Source organism: Pavona decussata, unplaced genomic scaffold, assembly GCF_977016875.1.
Source record: "Pavona decussata unplaced genomic scaffold, jaPavDecu1.1 SCAFFOLD_11, whole genome shotgun sequence".
Taxonomy (NCBI): Eukaryota; Metazoa; Cnidaria; class Anthozoa; order Scleractinia; family Agariciidae; genus Pavona; species Pavona decussata.
The window spans coordinates 2067015-2087807 of NW_028145434.1; the positions used below are offsets into that span (position 1 = coordinate 2067015).

Sequence of the window (20793 nt, forward strand, 5' to 3'; positions counted from 1 at the left end):
CTCTAAACGGGGGATGCTTTCCTTTGTGGGGGCAACCTTGGCTTTAGCTGCAACAAACCACACTGTTACTTCTCCACTCTTATCTTCATGCCAGACATAACTGACTGCTGCCTACGCCAACTGTGAAGCGTCCGCCATTGTGTGAATCGAGCTGTCAACAACACGCTTTCTTCGCATGATACATGTAACACCTCGGAACTTGAACTCCAGCAAGCTCTGGCAACTCATGAAACTACCCTTGACATCTCTTCTTCAAATCAGTTGGGAACTCATCATCCCAACCCAGTCCCAGCAGCCAAGTTTCTTGCATTGCCATTCTTGCTCTGATTGTAAATGATGCTAGCATTTGAAGGGATCAAACAGAGTTGCAAGTTTCTTCAGGAATCCTCGCTTGGTGTAGTCAATGTCCATCGGTGAGTTCAACTTGAAGGTAAACATGTCCGTTATAACGTTCCACTGGACTCCTAGCACCTTCATGCAGCCGTTCTGACTCCTCAATGTTAACATTCGCTACGTGATCTTCAAGTGACACATCCTCCAGAACTTTAGGCCGGTTTCTACACCATTGCCGTGTTTTAAAGCCCGTTTCAACGAGTAGCTTGATGAGTTGATCACAAGTCTTTATAGCTTCATCGTCAGTCTCAAGCAACGCCTTGATGTGGTCCATGTACATCTGAGGAAGGATGATAGCAACTGCTACTGGTTAGTCATCTTTATGGTCTTCAGCATGTTGTTGTACAATGTATTGCCCCAGGTGCAGTGAAGCTCGTTAACCAAACAACTGTCTCATCGCTTCCTACACCTCAGGAGGTCTGATGAGATTTTGCCCTCGCCACAGGAAGTGGTGATATCGCTTGTCTTGTTTCCCCATAACAACGTGCAAAAACATCTCTGTGAGGTCAGCTACAAGGGCAACAGGGTTCTTACGAAATCGCAGTAATACATCATCGCTTGTTGCACCTTGGGACCTGGCAACATGGTTCAAGTTGACTGAATCGTAAACAATCCTTACTTTTGTTGTCTGTCTTGCTTCTCTCACCACCGGGAAGTGCTGTAGATAGCAACTCGCTCCATCATCAACCTCACCTGGCTCCACCTTCCCAACATAACCCTTCGCCACATTCGCCTCCATCACTTGGCAATACTTCTCAGCAACATCTCGCCTTCTTTTGAGCTGCTTTTTGAGTGAAAGGAGTTGGCCCTCAGCACCTGCTCAATTGGAATACAATGGTGATTGATCATCCACCCGGGGAATCCCCACTTCATAACACCAATCAAGGTACAGTCTTGACCTGCTTGCTTTTTCTGTGGCCAGCATTTCCTCTGCGGTCAGTGGTTCACACTTGTGATCAGCGGGTCCTACAAGCTCATCATCCCACATCTTCCGCATTAATTCATCAGCTTTCAACTCTCGAGTAGGGATAGCATGAAATTAATGTGTAAGTGTGATTTGCTGTACGACACTCATTAACTCCACCAGGCACCTGTCCAACAACTGTCCATCCCAGTTGTGTCTTAACACCCTCAGGGTCCCCTGGTTTGCTTACACGATGCTCAACTGGCAGAAGCAGTTCCTCATAGTAATCACTGCCAATGAGGAGATCGACTTCATGTCCAACTGGCTTTAAAATCTCTAAATCCCGAAAATGGCTCAATCCTTTCTTACTATGGGTCCAATCCATTTCTTTAATTCCACATATGCTTGGAGATGTCCATTGAAGAAATTCCCTCTTGGTTGCACCATCAATTCAACATTCCGCCTCTAGGCCTAAAGTATCAGCTACCTCTTCTCTGAGATAAGATGAACCTAAACCTCCATCTAGGAATGTATTTGCTCTAAATCTGATACCGTTTCTCGCTTCTAGAATTACTGGTACCATCTGAAGTGCGTCTCACAGTGTGAGGTTGCTCAATTGCGCAGCTCGCCCATTTTGCCGTCTTGTCTGTCTTTACCTTGAGCTACTTTCATTTGCTTTGGACTTTCTTCCTTCATGTTTAGGCTTCGCTGCTTCACTGGTACCTCCATAGGCCATTGCTTTGACTTGTACGTCTGTCTCCAGCCATTCGTCTAGGTCACTAAGATCAACTCTCTTTGGTTCCAGCTCTATCTTTCCTTGGCTCCACCTCTCAGCAGTTCTAGGCGGCAATCTTTCCATAACTTGTTGCATGTTGGCAGCTTCTTGCAGGTCTGCACCATGACCATAAGTTTTCAATGTCCTGACAATATTGTGCATGTTGTCAACAAATGACCTGAGACTTGAAACATTTTCATATCGCTGTGTTGGCAAGTCCAAAAGCTTTCTAATTAAAGACTTGAAGATAAGCTCTGTATTTCCAAACCGATGTTTCAACTCATTGATAGCTTCTTCATACATTGTTCCATCAAGGAACATTCCTGCAATAGCCTTCTCTGCGGACCCTTTTACTGATGCCTTTAAATAACTCATCTTTTGTGTTTTGGAGAGCTTTTGGTCCTGAACGAGCGCTTTGAACTTCCCTTGTCAGCTCGGCCAATGTTAGGGATCTCATTCAAGCACAGGCAAATTAATTGTAGGAAACGAAGATAAGAAAGGTGGCTTACCGAAAGCTGTCCAGTCCCCAACCATTTCCTTTTCCTTTGCAGACTCACAAGTTTTATTCCTCAGTTCATCATCAGCTGGTTCCTGTTCAGCATTTATCTTCTCCAACCACTCCTTTACTCTGAACTTTGTATCCTGCTCGGGGGCATCTCCTTTCTTGATATCTTCCAACTTTGGCTCAGTTTTTGCTTAGTTTTCGGCACCAGCTGCATTCTCAACAAGTTCTTTAAAATCTTTCAAACAATCAACAATCTCATCTTCACTTGCTTCATCTTGTAGGAGCGATGCCTCCTTTTCTTTCCATTCGGCTTTCAGTTGTGCTTCTTTGAGTTTCAGTTGTGCGTCAAGTTCAGCTTTTTGAGCAGTAATTTCCACTTCCAGTCGACCTTTTTTTTGAGCTGTTCCGCTTTCAGTTTTGCCAGATTTGCCTCCCTCGCTGCCTGTCTGGCTCATTCTCTCGACGTGGTCAAAGTTTTCTTGCTTGTCCAACTGTCTTGTTTGCTAAATACTGTGTCTACTGCTGGAAGTGACACAAGTGCCCTCGGTTTTGTCGCTGTTTTGTCCTGGCACTCCCACATAGTTGCTTAAATATTTCGGTAGATTGCGTTTTTCGCTTAGTATTTTCGTCATCTCCCATTGCCGTTTCTTTTGATCTGGCTCTGGAGGGACCACTTAGGTTATTTGTCGTTTTACAAACTAAAAGTTAATCTATACGACAGCCATTTTCATTCCATGTGCATTTTTAATAGCATTTTTTAAAAGGTAAATGAAGAATAAAATCATTCAGTCTCTTGTTTCGACTCCTTTTCTACTGTGAAAAGTGTTCCCTCCATATTTCGTTGCAATTTTAACCTTCTCTGGAATCGCCTCAACAAGTACTTATCCAAATATCCTCTTCAGAAAGCCGCGGCCATGTTGTTAACAATAGCACACTGATAAGCTACTCACTCTGCTCACTATCTAATAACAGAATAGATAGTGAGTAGGGTAGCCAATAAGAGAGCAGCATTTGTGATAGAATGCTAGTAGATTTATACTAATAAGCTTTATTCACCCTTCTTAAAATAAATATACAATGGATTTACATATAGTTAGACTTAAGTTAAAAAATACAATTCAATCATAGACAAAGGAGTCTTGTGGTCCACGCCATAAAAGATCTCTTTGTTCTGTCCCAATAGTGAATGAGGCGAAAGGACAATAGTGTACTGGTCCTTATTCTGCCCATCTTTTTGCAATCTTAACATGCACAATAATATTTCTTAAACACTGTTTTTGTTGACTCGGCTTTTACCTTTAACATTCACTGGTGTAATGTGTAATTAACACAGGCATCACGCTTTAGGGTTTCAAAGGAATAAAGGCAGGTGATGAATAAATTCAATAAAAAATTGTTTGATTTATAGGTTTTTTAGCCCGAACTACCAGCATTCATGGCGCAGAGGCGAGTAAAAGCTGCAAGTGAAAATGACCTCGCACCAGCTGGTGAGGAGACATTGGATTTTGATGACGGGACTTTAAGAGGTGAGAAGAAAAGTTTGATTCTTTTTACCAGAATATTTCAATATATAAAACCAACAAAATTCGACTACCCTTCCCTAGTGTGGCTAACTAAGGCTGGAGTGACTCTTCCCAGTTCACTGCGTTTTGAAAATACGTGTAAGATTTTATCCAACGGCCAATAAAATAAAACTTTTACAATTGTACTACATATGTAAGCTGTGCTGTTCGTTTCTTACATAGGTGCACTAAAAAAAAACTCACTAAAAAGTACTGTTCACAACAAAACGCCGTTGTGCTACAGGCTATCTACTAATACATTATTTTCTTAATTGCTTCATTTAGCAATAGCAGAGGTTTACAAAAATGAGGGTAATGACAGTTACAGACAGAATGATTTCAACAACGCCATCTACTTCTACACGAAAGGAATTAAAGTTAACTGCAAGGATGAGGAACTGAAAGCCCAACTGTACAGCAACAGGGCAAATGCTTATTTTCGTTCGGGTGAGAAGTGTTTGTTAGCTTAAATTGGTTTATCAAAATATCAATGGGTTCTTCAATCGAACCCGCATCAATTTGCTAGCTTTCTCCTCATACTTTATTCTTCTTCACAGGAAACTATACTGATTCCTTGAGTGATGCAAAAGTTGCCTGTTCCTTACAGCCATCTTATTTGAAGGCGATCTTTAGAGGTACGAGTTACTTAAATACAAAATCAATTATGTAAACATTTAAATATCCATAGTAAAAAAATGAATTAACAATTGATAAGAATACAAAGATGGTCAATATCACTAGTTTTATTGCACAGGGATAACTTTGCAGAACATATTTCGAATTTGCTACACCGGTAAAATGTTAGATCCGTTTGAAAAAAATATATGTTTTGTAGTTTCCTGTGTAGATTAGGGAATGGTCCATCTCATTTAAAAGTCGCCATTTTAAAACCGATACTTCCCAATATTATGGGGCCAGTTGTTCAAAGCCTGATTAACCTAATCTCGGATTAAAGTGAACTTTGACTCCACTTTAATCACTAAGTAATGACAGAGCGCAAAAACCGCTGGGCATGCGCAATAGATTCTGGACTTCTTCCCGCCATTCGATTTTCAAAATGGCGGACGACGAATCAAAATAATACACGTCATTCGAAAGGCCGTAACGCCGCTGTCCTCGCTCTCAGAACTTCAGAATTCTACATTATAGTCCGCCATCTTCCAAACAAGCTGTGGAGCATTTCATGAAAAGATCGGTTTAACAGTTGTAGTTCTAAACCAGCGACATTTGTGGCCAATTTAGAGGACTTAACGCATCTATCTTGTTCAAAGCAAGCACGGATTTTTGCATCTCTTAAGGTCTACGCTCACTCTTTAAGGTCAGAAAAGAGAAATGTCATGGATAAACACCTTTCAAGCAACATATCAAATATGACTTTTTTTTCGTTTCTATGAAAATTTGCAAAAGCTTTTTAAAGTTGAACGTTTGTTCTGATGCTCAAAGAGGATAAACGGAGGCTTCTTCTTTGCAAGTTTTTGGATTTTGTAAGTATTGAAGGCTGAACTTTGAAAACTTAGCAGAGCGGCCACTTTTATTTTAAGCCTTATTTTTAACTGTAATATGCAAGTTTTCATGTATTTGTGTCCTTTGACTTTTTAAAATGTAATTTTTCGAGGTTTTGACTTTATTTGCCTTTTGACTTATAATTTTTGGAGGCTTATTAAAGTGTGTTGACTATTTATTTGTGTACCGAGTGATTGCTCAAGTCACCGTTTTCCTGCCTTAAACGCGGCTACCAGCTGCCGGTTTTACCCCGTCTTGTCATGGAGTTTGCCGTAAAAAAACAATTAATTAGTCATGCAATGTCTGAAGGCCCCAAGAACACTGCGAAAAAATGCCCAGACATCTGGCGCCAGTGATTGTTGGAGAAATTTGTCCATTGTTTCCAGAGAAAACGCACGAGCCTGTGGGTTTCTACAGGAAGTTGTGTTGTGCTAAAGGCATTACGACGTTCAGACTAACTTCAACAAGTCGAATTGCTGTTATCCCTTTCGCAGTGGTGCCTTGTAAAATGCCCCCACCGGTTGTTTTCAGTTTTTGATTTTTTTGAAAGCCACACTGGAACTCTCATCTGTGAGGAACAAATACATCTCTAGATATAGATGAGAGGATTTGTCAGCAGAGGAGATACATCCCTCCCAAAAAGGTATGAGAAATGGAATAAAACAAAGGGCTGTTAATTTTCATAGGAAGGGTCTTCCCCTCACCCTTTCAGAATTCCATTCTTCTAATAGGTGTAGGGGGAGACACACCCTGGTTCCTCTTAAGAGAAAAGGAAAAGAAAACCTAGTAACTCTTGATACCACAGGAAGTTTTTTTTTTAACTGCTGCAAAGTCATCCCACTACCTTGTGGTTAACGATGACAGTTATTTCAATGAAGGCAATTTGTATTTTATGTCTCCATCAAGAAAAAAAATTTTAAAAAAAAAATTGATGGACCCTAAGCTCCTTGTGGAAGTTTCAACATCTGTATTAAAGCATCCTTAAGCCCCTAACAGAAGGAACCCACTTGCTTTTTCTTTCTTTGGCTTAGCGCCTCAAAAGTCAAAACGAAGTTGACAAAACAGCTGGCAGTCGTAAGGACCAGGGAAACTGGTGAGGTAAAAACTGACAAAATAGAAGAACTTGAAAAAGAGTTAAACAACCCCCCCAAAAAATAAAATAGAGCACTACATGTTATGTCACTTAACACCAAAGAAAGCAAAAAATAGTATGTGTAATAGGGAGAAAAAAGCAAATGTTCAAAGTTTCCTTGGTGTGAAACTTGTTCTTTGTTCTAACTTGGTCAATTAAGGCCTAGCTTGTACAGTGTTTCAACCCCACACAAATACACACACATTATTTTACTCTCTCCAGCATGAAAGTTCAGCATTACGTACACATGTACTTTTTTTAACCACTCCCCTCAACAGGCTTTTCAGAGGTAACAATCTAGATACAACTATAAACTAAGAATGAACAAAAAATTATTTCCAAGGACTAAAATGTTACAAGATTTTAAAATGAAATTATTACTGGGAATAACAATGGTTTTTATTCATGTGAAATATAAATGAAATCTGTACTGATACTAATATGAAAAGGAGCAACCAATAACATCATTAAACACTGAAAGGATTATTTCCTGAGAGAAATATTATTACTCGTCACAATGCCTCTTTAATGGCACTTCAAATAAAGCAAAAAGAAATGAACAGTGAATTGCAAGAAGAAAGCACCATGCTTCAAAAGAAAATTAAAGGTAACCTATTTATTGCTATCATGCCATGCTAAAGGCACAAGTCAAACTGCCTATGAAGTGAAAAAATTAAGGCCTTTAAATACAAAAAAGTGAACTACATTTTTGACTACATCTTCCACGCAATCGTTAATAAGGAAAAGGAAACACCAGCAACGAAAAGGACAAGTCTGCAAAGGACATGGGAAGTTGCAATACTGCACAGCCTTACTGTAGCTTTAGAAATCAGGTATACACTTTCAGACAGAACCTGTAACAAATAACAATGATTATAAATAAAACTAGAAGTAAACTTGTGATTTCTCACTGTAAATGATATAAGATTGTCGTGTACTTAACTATTTAGTAAACAGCAGGGTTTATTCTAGAGCGTGGCTTTGCAAGATTTTTGCAATTTGTTTCCTTTGTGTTTGTTTCTGTATTCTTTTTCTGGGCTTTATTGGGCTGCTTCAGAATAGACTGTACAAAGAAGTTCAAATATCTTTTATGGGGCCCCTATTCTTGGGCCCTCTTTCTTGTAAAAAGGTCCCCAAAAAAATTACAAATTAGGAGGGCCTTAATTGCAAAATTTCTAGAATAAACGTTGAAGAAGATGCAAAAGGATGGAACACACCCAGCTTCTATACAAAAATTGTACTATTTCCCCTATCTCATGTACTGAATGGAAACTTCTAGTAATCCTGTTACTTATTGCATTCTGTTTGACACAACTAATAATAAAATTAACAATAGCCTCCATTTGGCGTGAACACATGCTCAGATATTTGTCCGCGGACATTATCTGCTCCGAGAAGCGTACAGTTTTCCAAGGACGAAGCTCGAGGAAAACTCTGAGCTTCGAGGAGCAGATAATGTCCAAGGACAAATATCTGAGCATACTTTTAAAGCCAAATGGAGGCTACTGTGGTTATTATAACTTCAAATATTTTTTGCAACATGTAGCAACGAGCTTGAGTATTTGAACATTTCGTTTAAGGACAGTTTACCGTCAAAAACGTTTAGAGCGTATGTTGTTTTCTGATACTGCTTTATCGACCAGCAAGTTTATCTCTCCTTCTGTCACAAAAGCAAACCGTTCCCCCATTTTGGCATTAATTTTAATTGTAAACAAGACGCGCCTTGAAGTTTTTGAAATTGGGGAATATCACTTGACGAATATCATCAGATATTCCCCAGTTTTAGCTGGGGTATATTCGGTCATGTGAGGCGTTTAGGCCAATCATGCACAAGCGAAAATATTTGATGGATTGTAATTGTTAATATTTTTCCATAGCATCCCATTTATAGTCATGTAAATTGTAAAAATTCTTCTATGAGAAGACAAACACCTTTCCTTATGATGGAGATACAAGTAGTCTGATTTTGTTATTATAGATCTTGAATACAAAGAGAAGTCTTAAACAAATTCCTTCACAGAGTAGTGTACAACTGTATGCCATTCTGATTTAATTGGTAGAAAAACTGTCCCATGCAGAAAGCAAATGAATTGCAGTTGAAATTTGGTGGGGCAAGTTATTCATCTTTGATGTCTGGTATGGTACTTGGGTACAGCTGCCATCCACATACAATAAACAACTACAAGAAAACTTTAGCGAAAGCAAACATGAGTGATGTCAGAAAAAAAGGTGCATCTGGCAATAAAGGTACAGGCTGTAGTTGCAAATGACTTGAACTTTATACCATTGTTCAAAATAAATTACTGAATTGAAAATTAAACAACAATCAAGAAATGGACTACAGGTATTTTAACTACTTTTTTCAAGTAAATAAAAACCAATGCCAAGAAAATAAAACAAAAAAAAACTGGCATGAAACTTATGCAAAAAGCTCTAACCAGGAAAATTCTCAAGTGAACCTTGATGACACTAGTGAAAGAAGAGCACTCTCACAACTACACTTTTCAACCCTGTGCTTAGGACTATTCAGTACATTTCCAAAGTTCTTTCACCATAACAAGCCATGTTTCTTTAAGTCAGAGGTATTCCTCAGTGTTGTAAGGCTTCAATTTTCCTGTTAAATTGTAGTTGCAGTTGATGCTGGACTTTCAACGTGTAATAAATAAAATAGACACAAAATAATGATTCAGAAAATAAAAATATAATACTGAACCATCTTAAAATTCCTCAAGAAGTCACATGTTAGGTCTAAGAATGGACACTTATGAAAAACCTCAAAAGGAAAAACTTCCCATGGAATGGTATGAAACTACTTACTTCATAAAGTGGCCAAGTTGCCAAATGGTTGCTTCAATAACTAGCATGGTAGTTATGACACCCAAGCGATGACGACGACAATGATGACCTTGACAATCCTGAGGACTGTTCATGTTTGGAAGACACCAGTACTAGTCAAAACCATAAAAGCCAAGTGGACCAGTTAAAATAAAAAATTGAAGCGCGGACTCGTGTTCTAAAGCAAAACAGTTCACAGCAACTAGTCCCACAGTTTGTCAACTCAACGCAGAAGCCTTCGGCCACCGTTCACGCGGTTCATCCACAAACAGTTGGGGCTGCCGTAAGGCAAGTTTATCTCTGACCAGGATGGTTGTGGGAAGATTTGCAAATCAGTTGGAGGACTCACTCTCCACAAAAACAAAATGCACAACGGCAAGAAAAATAATTGAGCTTGCAGAATTTACACGCGCTGTCCCGCGTCGTCTCTTGTGCGAAGAATAGGTCGCAAAATAAAAAGGTCTTGTCATCCACGTTTCCCTGAAACGGGTCTTACTGATATTACGAAAAACAGTTCTGCCCTGATGTATTCTGCATCTTTCCAAGAGCACAAGTTCGAATTCACCCTGAGAAGTCAATCGTCGAATCGTCGATCGATCTAATTCTGTGAGCAGCCTTGCGCAGCCGCAGTTCAGAAAAGTAACGCGTTTTACGTCATTATTTATTGACCAATCAGCGGTTTTTGCGCTCTGTCCTAAGTAATAAAGATTCTTTCGGAGATTTTTGTCTGTAAGTTGTGATTTACGACTTTCCTTTACCATTAGCCCAAAATAAGTTTTGAAAACATTTTTAATGAGTGAGATAAGAACCTCGGTTAATTTTTAATCGGAGATTAGCGTTAATCGGCTTTTTTCCAACCGGGCCTTGATGAATAAGGGCAACCCCTTTTCTCTCCATTTCCCCCTGGATTCAAAATTAGGGGTGGGTGGTTCAGATTTAACAATTAGTCAAATCATAGTTAATTGAGGGACTGGTTATGAAACTTTGCCATGAAAACAATGGTGCTGCAGTTTATGTTGGAAGGGCCGCGACCGTGCACAATCCTTTGTTTTAACTGTTCACACCACAGTTGAATATCTTAGCAGGAACGTTTCTATTGGTCAGTTGCTCCAGCACATTTCAAAATCTATTGTAGTTTGTGCACGGTCAAGGCCAAAAACGCTAACAAAAACATGTAACAAAGGAATTTGTCAAGCTTCATGACCATTGCCTTTTATTAACTATGGTCAAATTGAGAAGGAGATTGAAACCAGAGGGCGCAGTAACCCAACCAAATGGTCATCAGGAGATGAAAGTTGTTGTCACAAATGCAAGCCCTCCAGTTCTTTTGGCCTGAGTTCGCCAAAAATAGCACCCATACTAAATACCATAGATTTCTCCAACCAAGGCAGAACGCTTGGGCATTGATAGCCTGATTCTCAGATGGTGCAGGATGCTCGCAGCGGCACACACCCTCTTCCTTCCCCGTCTGATGGACTTTATTTACCGCGAGCGACCTGCACCGTGTAAGAATCAGGCTAGGTTATTGACCACACCAATAAAAGTCAAATTTTGTGAAAAGTTACCATATTACTTAGCTGAATTTATTTCAAATTGGTATGGATGTGGATGGTCGGGAAATTTGCAAATACAACTGGTAAATAGGTATAAGCAAAATAGCTAACATTACAACGTGGAAGACAAAAAACGGAATACGTCACAATGAGTTTGTTACATAACGTAGGAAGATGAAAGATGAGAAAAATGTTTGTCTCATCTCTTCTATTAAGACCTAAAGGTTCAAGAGTTTGACCTCTGTCGATGAGGTATGCCCCTGTAGCTTTGCGTACACTGTCACGATTAAGTTTGTTGAGTTCGAGAGGAATACGTAGCATAATTATCAGAAGCGTTATGGTCGTTAGAAAGAAGATGTTCTGAAACTGTGGAGGCCTTGAAACTGTTTGTTTGTTTGTCAACTGGTCTCGTTGTTCGTTAAAACAGTCTTAAAGTTGTCGTTTTGTTTCTCCTATTTGTTGTTTGTGGTGGCGGTTGCAGTGTACCATGTAAATAACGTGTTTAGAGTTACAGTCTATATCGTGGGTAATATGTCTAGTTTCACCGGTAGAATGAAATGTGTAACTGGTACGTCCGTCTGTTATGTAGTTGCAAGTTAACCAGTTGTCTCCACACCGAAAAGATCCATGGGGTGAGTTGTTTTGTGTGGGATTACCTAGTTTGGTGCTAATTACTAGTAAATCACTAAGTTCGTTAGTCCGTTGGAAGGCAACAAGAGGTGTGGCTTTGAAAACGTGAGTGCAGCGGGAAATGAAGATAGGACGTTGAAGTGTTTGTGAATAATGGATGATATAGAACGAAGAGCTGGATTGTTTGTGATGATGAGGGGTACTCGTAAAGGTTGGTTGGTTTCTGAGGCGTTTTCGGTAGCTATAGTGTCAGAACATAGGACGTCGTTAACGCGTCCTATTTCTTGGTTGGAATGACAGATTGTATCCACAATTGTTGAGATACGTTTTGAGTTCGTTTTTACGGAGTTTGGAAGTCTTGTAATAAGAAAAAATACATCCAAGTTTGAGAGCTAAGCTGAATGGAATGGCTCTCTTAGTGTGTCTAGGATGACATGAAGATTGTAACAAATATTGATGTTTGTCAGTAGCCTTAGTGTAAAGGTCGGTGGTGATAGTACCGTTATAGAGAAACGCACTGACGTCCAGGAAGGGTATAGATGTAAAAGAATAATTGGATGTAAACTTAATAGTAGGGTGAATGCTATTGAGATAAGCAGTGAAGGTCTGGAGGTCGTTAAAAGAGTGTGTCCATATCATGAAGATGTCGTCTATGAAATGCCACCATATGTATGGCTGGAATGGAGCACGTAGTAATGGGTCCGTCTCAAATTTGGCGAGAAACAAATTGACTTAAGAAGGAGCCATTCTGGTTCCCATAGCAGTTCTGTGAGTCTGTAGATAGTGTTTGTCATTAGATGTACAATTGTTTATGGTAAGGATCATGTGTATGAGGTCACATAAAGTTTGGGTACTTATGGTAGAAGGGGTGCAGTTTCGTGTTTCGAGGAAGTGTCGATGCGCATTGATCCCTTCGTTATGAGGTATGTTGGTGTAGAGGAACCAGACGTCCAGAGTGACAAGAATGGCGTTATTGGGTAATTGTCCTACTTGTTGAGTGTGTTTAGGAAGTGTGTAGTGTCTTTTATGAAGGATTGTGTAGTCTGTACCAGAGGTTTGAGGTAATAGTCTACAGACTGATAGATACGTTCTGCAGTATGAGAGTTACTGGAAACAATGGGGCGTCCAGGCTTACTCTGTTTATGAATTTTGGGTAATATGTAAAATCGTCCGGGGTTTGGGATTGGTCAGTATTAAAAACGTTTAGTGTGATCGTCAATAATCTTGTCACGGTGCATGCGTTCTACGTAAATTCGTATTCGTTTTTGAATGTCACTGGTGATGTCTTTTTCTGAGGTTTTGCAGAATTTAGAGTCGTTTAATTGTCGTGAACATTCGTCAATGTACCAGTTACCGTCCATAACAACTACAGCCAAGCCTTTGTCTGCTGACTATGTGATAATGTCAGTGTGTCTAAGGAGACGTATAAGAGCGCCAGGTTCGTTTGTAGTCAAGTTGTCACGTACAGGGGCTGGTGTGACACTGAAAAGGTCATGTTTCACGGGGTCTTAAAAAGTGTCGAGTGCTAGGTCCCTGTGGGGACCACTTGTATTTCCAATAAGGGCTTATGTAATTTCATCTCAATTGCCTCCCTTTTGCGGTGTTTGAATGTGTTATTTTCCATGGTAAGAACTTTTGTTTTGCTGGAATCCACTGAATGACCCGTGATCTGGCAATGTTCGCGAACAGCTGACGAATTCCTAGAAAGATGTTCTTTTACTCAAGTTTCTAATAACTGAGAAGTATCGCCCCCATAATCTTTATCACATTGTTCCTAATGAATGTGATAGACTGTTCCACATTTTTTTTAGATTTTCTGTTTTGAACTAGTTGGGATCTTAAGGAATTGAAAGGCTTGTGGACAAGTTTAACCTTGTGTGAAGTGAATGCTCTTTGGAGGTGTTCCGAAGTGCTTTTGATGTATGGCACTCAGGGCTCGAAATAATTTCCGGAGAGTCTCCGGACACGATGACCGGCCCAATTCATTTTAGCTCGGTCACGTACCGTTTCTGGCCGGTCAAATTATATAAAATAAATAACTCTTAAAACAGGGGCTCATGAACCAATACTGGCGTTATATATTTCCAAAAAAGTTAGAGCACTTTAAAGCACTCATTGTCAACAACAAAAGTAAATTACAGCAGCAAAATGAAAATAAGCTTACAGTGTATGTGTATTAATACGTACTGTACGTTAAATATCGTTATCGTATACATTAAATTTGTAAATAAGTAAATGCACAGTAAATGCCTCCAAATATAATGATTTCTGGTGTACGTATCACGGTGGGAGATCTTGATCCTAAAACTCCGCCAGTAATCCATGTTTATACTCCTCATTACAAGAGATTCATCGAGAAAAGCTTAGTAACCAGGCATTTTAACTTGGGTGTGCCTGAACCGGAAGACACATCAAGTGTTCAAGAAATATGGTAAAATTGTTTAGAATGCTGAAAATCACCCAAAGAGTCATTTTTAAGATACGGAAAAGCTCTGTCACGGCCGTCCTCCTGATGTCACGCACGATGGAAACTCAATAATTGAAACTGTTCTATTTTCAAAAGGAAGCACAACATCGAGCTAAGAAATTGTGAACAGACATATTTTTAGGTAATCTTTCCTTGAATGAAGGTAAAAGTTTTGTAGGCCTCCCAGTTTTGAATTCTAGAATTTGGTGACGTCACGTGAAAACCAAGAATAAAAGTGAATTAGAAAATAAATTATTTTTAACTTTGTGACCGGAAGTGCGTGAACCCCGATGGCTGTTTTCAATGCCCGTATTGTAAACAACGGTTCTTGTTGCATTTCACCCAGGATTTCAGATTAAAGTTCCGCAAATGACAATACACAGTGACTTGCTACAACTGAATTAACTGAACAGCATGGAAATTTTAATTTATTTCATTTTCAAAACGATCAAATGTGACCGGTCAACATGACCGGCAAGACGAAAGGTTGACCGGTCAACTCCCAAATCAGTCCGGACATTGTCCATTGACCGGCCGTTATTTCGAGCCCTGGCACTGAAGCATAAATTCTCTTCTCGTTAACAGATTCCTCTGAATCTCTCAACGCGGATCCAGTGTTTGGTATTGTAAGAATCCAATCAGGATAGTTGTTCACTTTCAAGGCTTCCTTAACGTGTTGAATTTCCTACTTTGTCATCTTCTTCAGACACCAACGTGTGAGCTCGAAGTAGTAGAGTGTGGAATACAGCTCTTTTATGTTGTAGATGATGATTCGAATGGAGAAGTATGGGTCGGTTTCCGGTATACAGTGACCTTCTTCTTTGAGCCATCCTCATTCACGTGAACGCAGGTGTCAAGAAATGGAATTCTGCCTTTCTTTTCTTCCTCCGAAGTGAACTGGATGTGCGGATTGATTGAATTGAGATGATCGGAAAAAGAGTCACTGTGCCTTCATGAATTTCGGTCATCGTATCATCAACATACAGTCGAACCTGTATTAAGCGGTCACCGTCGGGGAATGGCTAAGTGACCGCTTAATACAGGTTGTACAGAATACATCACTTACTTGATTAAGAAAGTTCGGCGATAAAATGGTATGACAAAGGAGAGCATGGTATTGAAACGGACTAGTAAAACATTAACGCCACGATTGTGCAGCTCATTAGAAACTCAATTGCCTGGCACGCTATTTGTTACCATATTTAAGTGGTTTCCTTTTAGAAAGTGACCGTTTAAAACAGGTAAAGACAATAGAAATCGGCTTGTTGGGACTTAGTTTTGGGTGACCGCGACCGCTTAATAGAGGTGACCGTTTAATACAGGTCAGGATTACAGTAATTAAGGGAAGTAATTTTCGGGACTTTGACAACTGACCGCTTAATAGAGGGTGACTGCTTAATACGGTGCCGCTTAATACAGGTTCAAGTGTATCAATACCACATAGCTGGGGAGGTAGGTGCGGTATCCAATGGTCTGCTCTCGAAGTGTTCCATATAAGGATTTGCCACTATGGGTGAAATTGGGGAACCCATCATGGCCCCTTGTTCCTGCTTGTAGAATTCATTCTGGAATGTGAAGTACGTATTAGAGAGGCACATTTCAAGTAGGGTGGATCTGGTAAAGTTGGGTCACCTTCCAGTTTTGATCTAACAATTGGTATTGCTTCATTGATTGGGATACTTGTGAACAACGCCGAAACATTGTATGACACGAGTTTCTGTCCCGGGGGTACTTCAAGATCCGTGATTTTGTTGATAAAATTGCGTTCTGAGTACAAAATTTTTTATATGTATATATTTTAAAATCATGATTCCAGAGCAGGCAAGCAATATTTTTGATTCTATTAAAATATGATTTTCGAAAATAGTTTTCCAATTGTATCTTAAGACAAAATATCGGAAATTTGACACAGTGATCAGTGAAGTGCAGTTCCCGATTCTTAGAGGCAGCCGCTCTTATAGAATCAATTTGTTTTTCCGCCACTGGTCACAAAAATTGACTTTGTGTTTTGTTGTCTACAACATTTCTTTTTGTTTTTCTTATTAAAAGCAGTTGGCGATGCAACTTCCCACCAAACAAAAGCCGGTGGAAGTGCAGCTTCCCATATTTGAATGTGGCATATGCATTGGTTTTGACCTGTTGTGCTGCGTACGGATAGTGGGACAGATGGAAGTGACGTCATAACCTTACCTAAACTTCTTGCATTGGGGGATTACCAAATTTTGTTACCCATGCAAATCCGTGCATGGCCTTCAGCACGCAGAGTTCCGCTATTTAAATTAGCATAAATGTTTCCGTGTACATGTATCAACCACGGTGATAAAATTTATCGTGTCTTGATGATGGAAATTCACATCAATGTTATGACCAGTACAAAAAGGAACTATTAGTGTTGCATGATATGGTCTTAAAATTAACACTACATCATTCAAATTGCATTTTAATAGTAAGGATAGATAGCAGTTTTTGTTTGTGGTAGAAAACTAGAGCAAATTTGTTTTTGAGTCTTCAGTGACATGGCCTTTTAAAGGTTGCTCTCTGTGCAAGAATTCAGAAGAAATATTCCCGTTCATGTTATCAGAGCATTTTCCTTTTGAGGAAGAGTGCTAACTGTCAATTTTCAAATGGTTTTGTCAAAACACAATCAAAATACCTGAGATCCTTTTATGGTCTCTGAAAAAAAAAATCGTAGTTAAACATTGCTCATCTTAAAGTAACAAGGAGCTATTTTTGGGAACTTAATGATAAAGGTTCTCACTTACGTAATTCTTCAATGAGCGATTGCCTTCTTAAATAAGCCAAGAATTATGCCGAACTTATTTTTTTCTTTTTATTAGGAGCAAGTGCATGTTTTCAGCTGAAACAGTTGGGAGAAGCCATCACGTGGTGTGAAAAGGGATCGGCAGTATCCTTCACTACAGAAGCTTCTGTCAATAGAAAAGATTTTTTTATGTTCACACTTTACAATACATGTAGTCTCATTCTTGCTTTTGTGTGCGTACCTTCTTGCTCAAGTCTCATTAGAAAAAAGAACAATTTCTTTAGTCTTCGTAATAATTCAGTCCAATTTCATCGTTGACCCTAAACCCCCCATGAATAAGATACAGATAGAAGGTAAAAAACAAAAAACACAAAGAAAGCAGGCAAACATGTTTGAAGAATTTGTAAGCTTTTTGTTGCTTTTCCAACATGCGTGTCATAAATCTTGACTAATGTAAGATTGACAAGAATAACCAGAAATTGTTGGAACTAAGGAGGAAGTCTGTCAATGAATACAATAAGCTGCGAGATACAGACGGAGAGAAAGATTCAGGTAAATATAATGTCTTATAAGCTATTTTGGAAAATGCATATTGATGAAGAAACCTATCCGGAAGTTTTCTAAAGACCCACTTATCAAACTAGAAAGAGTTACTAAAATTCTAAGATTTCTTCTTTCAAACTGAGAAACTTCCTAAATGAAAATTTATTTCATACGATAACTACGGTATCATTTGAACTTTTTTTCGCGCTTGAATTTGGTGCTAAAATTGCTTTGTTGAATAGCTTGACTTTGCAAAAATATGTAAGCAAAATTAACCTCTGGATAAATGTGAAATGGTCCAGTGCAATCGAATTTATGACCAATTTGATGTTGATGGATGAAATGACTATCACTAGACCAAAGAATGAATACTAGGAGGCATGAAATGGGAACATTTTTGCCAAACGCAAATCAACAAAACTCAAAATTTACAAGTCGCCAACCTAAAAGGCCAAAACCATAGACAGAAATGTTTGCTTGAATATTTACCTCAAGACATCCGCTTTTATAAGTATTTCTGTCACCTAATTTATCACTTTAAATAAGTTTTTGGACAATTGTTGTGGCTAATGACAGAAGCTTTAGTATTATATTGTCCCAAATATTATTTATAACAAATGGGAATATGGGGAGAGACGGTGGCAGGGAGAATTATCAGTGCATCTCACTTTGAGTATAGTGACTTTCCTTTCTCCATATCTCACGCAAGCGAGCGAGCAATATATAGAATAAAACATATTCAATATTTGTTTTCTGCTAGCCTACTTACATAAATTTAATTCGATACCTATTCAAAGTACCAGGCTCTTTATAAGGTAAAGGAAGTACGTGTAAAAGAATAACACATGAACGCAGAAAGAGACCAGAGAAGTGCTATCAGTTTATTTTTATGTCAGCTGAATTACTTTGGATAACAAATCCATCATTGACAAAAGCAGTACGATTCTCACCAGTGTTGTCAATCTTAAAAGTTTTTTTTTAGGTAAACATACAGATTGAACAGTTAGTCCTTTTTAGGCCATTATTAAATTTTGCGGCCTTTTGGGAGAGACAGCGTAGTTCGACTGGTTAGAGCACCGGACTTGAAATCCGGAGGTCCCGTGTTCAAGTCCCACTTTGACCGGTAGCTGGAGTTGTTTCTTGGTTACCCTGAGTACAACTCCTCGGCTGCACTTGTAAATGCCCAGCTGCTCTGCCTCCTGCCAATTGGGATTTTTAACCACTAGCTCTTGTGCTGTAAACACTGCCGAGGGTAAAGAGAGGTTGTTTACTTTATTTTTTTATTAGAAGCATTTTATCTTGCTCTTCAATCTACCTGAACAATCAAGAACATTACGAAAGGAACTGATGAATGGCCGCTGTCCATTTAGGTCGATATTTGGGGGCCTTTGCGCATTCAACCACGGACTCATAATACAGAGAACAGAAGTATATCAAAACCCAAATTTTTTTTCGAAAACTAACAGGTGAATGCCAAGTTTTATAATAAGGAACAAGAACAGCTCAAACTTTATTAAACGTATCTTATTCTTTAGAAAACAGTAGATTTTGGCTAAATGTCCACAGGAACTCGAAAAGGTACGCTGTTGTTCGAGTATCATTTGTTTTTTTTTATAAACAAAAGCACTATCCTCCAAACTACCGGGGTTGGCCTAAATGCTAAAACATCTAGGTTTTGCTGTGCACATTCTCCTTTGTTTGATAAGCAAGCTTTCAATTCAGTGAGATCAGTTCTGGTGTAGACCCCACGGTGTTAACTACTACTACTCGACAATCGGGCCATTCAATTCTATCTACACTGGTATCAGGCTTCTTCATTTAGTGCGTGTGTGAACCAAAGTGAGTACTGTCTTTTTCTTGTTTTTATTTTAATTGCTAGTCTATCTTAATTTTATGCTTATGTGCGTTAGTTTAGTTCGGTTGATTTTCGTTATTGTATTTCAGTTCAAACCGACATAATTTTTTATCATATTGTCAAATTGTCAAATCAATACTCCGCAAATTCGCAAGTGACACTCGTCTTATCAGCTAAATCACTACGTGATCTGTCTACCTCAATTGAACTTGTATGGAACATTGACCTGTCTATTAAACATTGTTTACGGCGTTTTAGTCAGAGTTTCTTGTCGAGTTTGATTTTATGCTACCCGCTACTCTATCCGTGTTATTCATTTGGATGTTTTGTTTGGCATTCTATCCTTTTGAATTACAGTAGTTCGAATTTAATACACCGTAAAGGAATTCGAAGAATTTGCTGACTAATTCACACCGTCAATCACTTCTGCGCCATGTCTTCTGCAGTCCGTCGGTCATCACCTACCCACAAAACGTTGACAGCTCGCTGCTGCAAATTAATTGGATTGACACATTATAATGGCTTCCGGAAAAGAGCAATCACTCAAACAGTTGAAAGCCGCCCGCAGTTCCGCTAAATCTGATGTGATGGGAAAGGTCAACAAACTAAACAAAATAATGGCTGCGCATGAATCTGCCGACGCCGTTCAAAGAATTCAATTTGAATTTGAAGAAGTGTTATGTAAATTTCAAACCGCTCACACGGCTTACCACAGCCAAATTAAAAAAGGAAAGGAACGTGAAGAGTCTTCAAGATATTACAACTCGCTGTTAGAACTAGCCTCTTAACTTGAAAGAGAAATAATTATTAGTTCATGGCTTACTATGAATCTAATGCTTGTAGACTGTTGACAGATGCAAGTGCTCATATTTTCACCTATGATTCCGCGAGGAACGCTGGATTTGGTAAGATGATCTACATGCGGTCAGGGCTCAGCTCATCAGTGAGAAGTTCGGCAAGCGCCTAGGCGAGATCCACTACAAAAAAGGCTGCCCTAGAGGCAAAAGCTGCTTCGCTTAAAAAGTTGCACGAGTTGCAAATAGAAGAACTTCATCTTTAACAAAGAAAGGCTCAACTTGAAATTGAAAGTGAAATAGCCGCGGCTGGGGTCAAATGACAAGTCTTTGCAGAAGCTGTTACCTGTCACCTATCCACTTCGTGCCATGTGGCACATAAGGCCTCTTGCAGAGGCTGTAGCTAAGGAAAAACTAGAGGTGCATCATCATCGGGATGAAAGCCATCTAGTCCCACAACCACCTAAGTAGTCCCAGTACCAGTCTACCCCCTTGGAACAAGGTCTCGCAAACATTCACAAGCCAACAATCATTCCCTAATGCAAACCCCCGTTTCATCGGGGAGAAACACCACTGTCAGT

The 20793-nt window shown here is 39.3% G+C and overlaps 1 protein-coding gene, 1 long non-coding RNA gene and 1 pseudogene across 8 annotated transcripts in view; 1 reads left to right on the forward strand and 2 right to left on the reverse strand.

Moving 5' to 3' along the window:
- Positions 1-20793, forward strand: part of LOC146488159 (uncharacterized) — a 538028-nt gene that overhangs the window by 210135 nt on the left and 307100 nt on the right. For all 7 annotated transcript variants that reach the window (XM_085121821.1, XM_085121804.1, XM_085121849.1 and 4 more), the window contains 2 exons: positions 4425-4586; positions 4697-4774. In XM_085121821.1, the coding sequence (XP_084977947.1) occupies positions 4425-4586; positions 4697-4774 (240 nt within the window). The remainder of the gene's footprint in view (positions 1-4424; positions 4587-4696; positions 4775-20793) is intronic.
- The window catches only part of LOC146488166 (uncharacterized), a 131545-nt gene that overhangs the window by 86254 nt on the left and 24498 nt on the right, over positions 1-20793 (reverse strand). The gene's annotated exons all lie outside the window — the stretch shown is intronic.
- LOC146488169 (uncharacterized) lies at positions 797-1880 on the reverse strand (annotated as a pseudogene).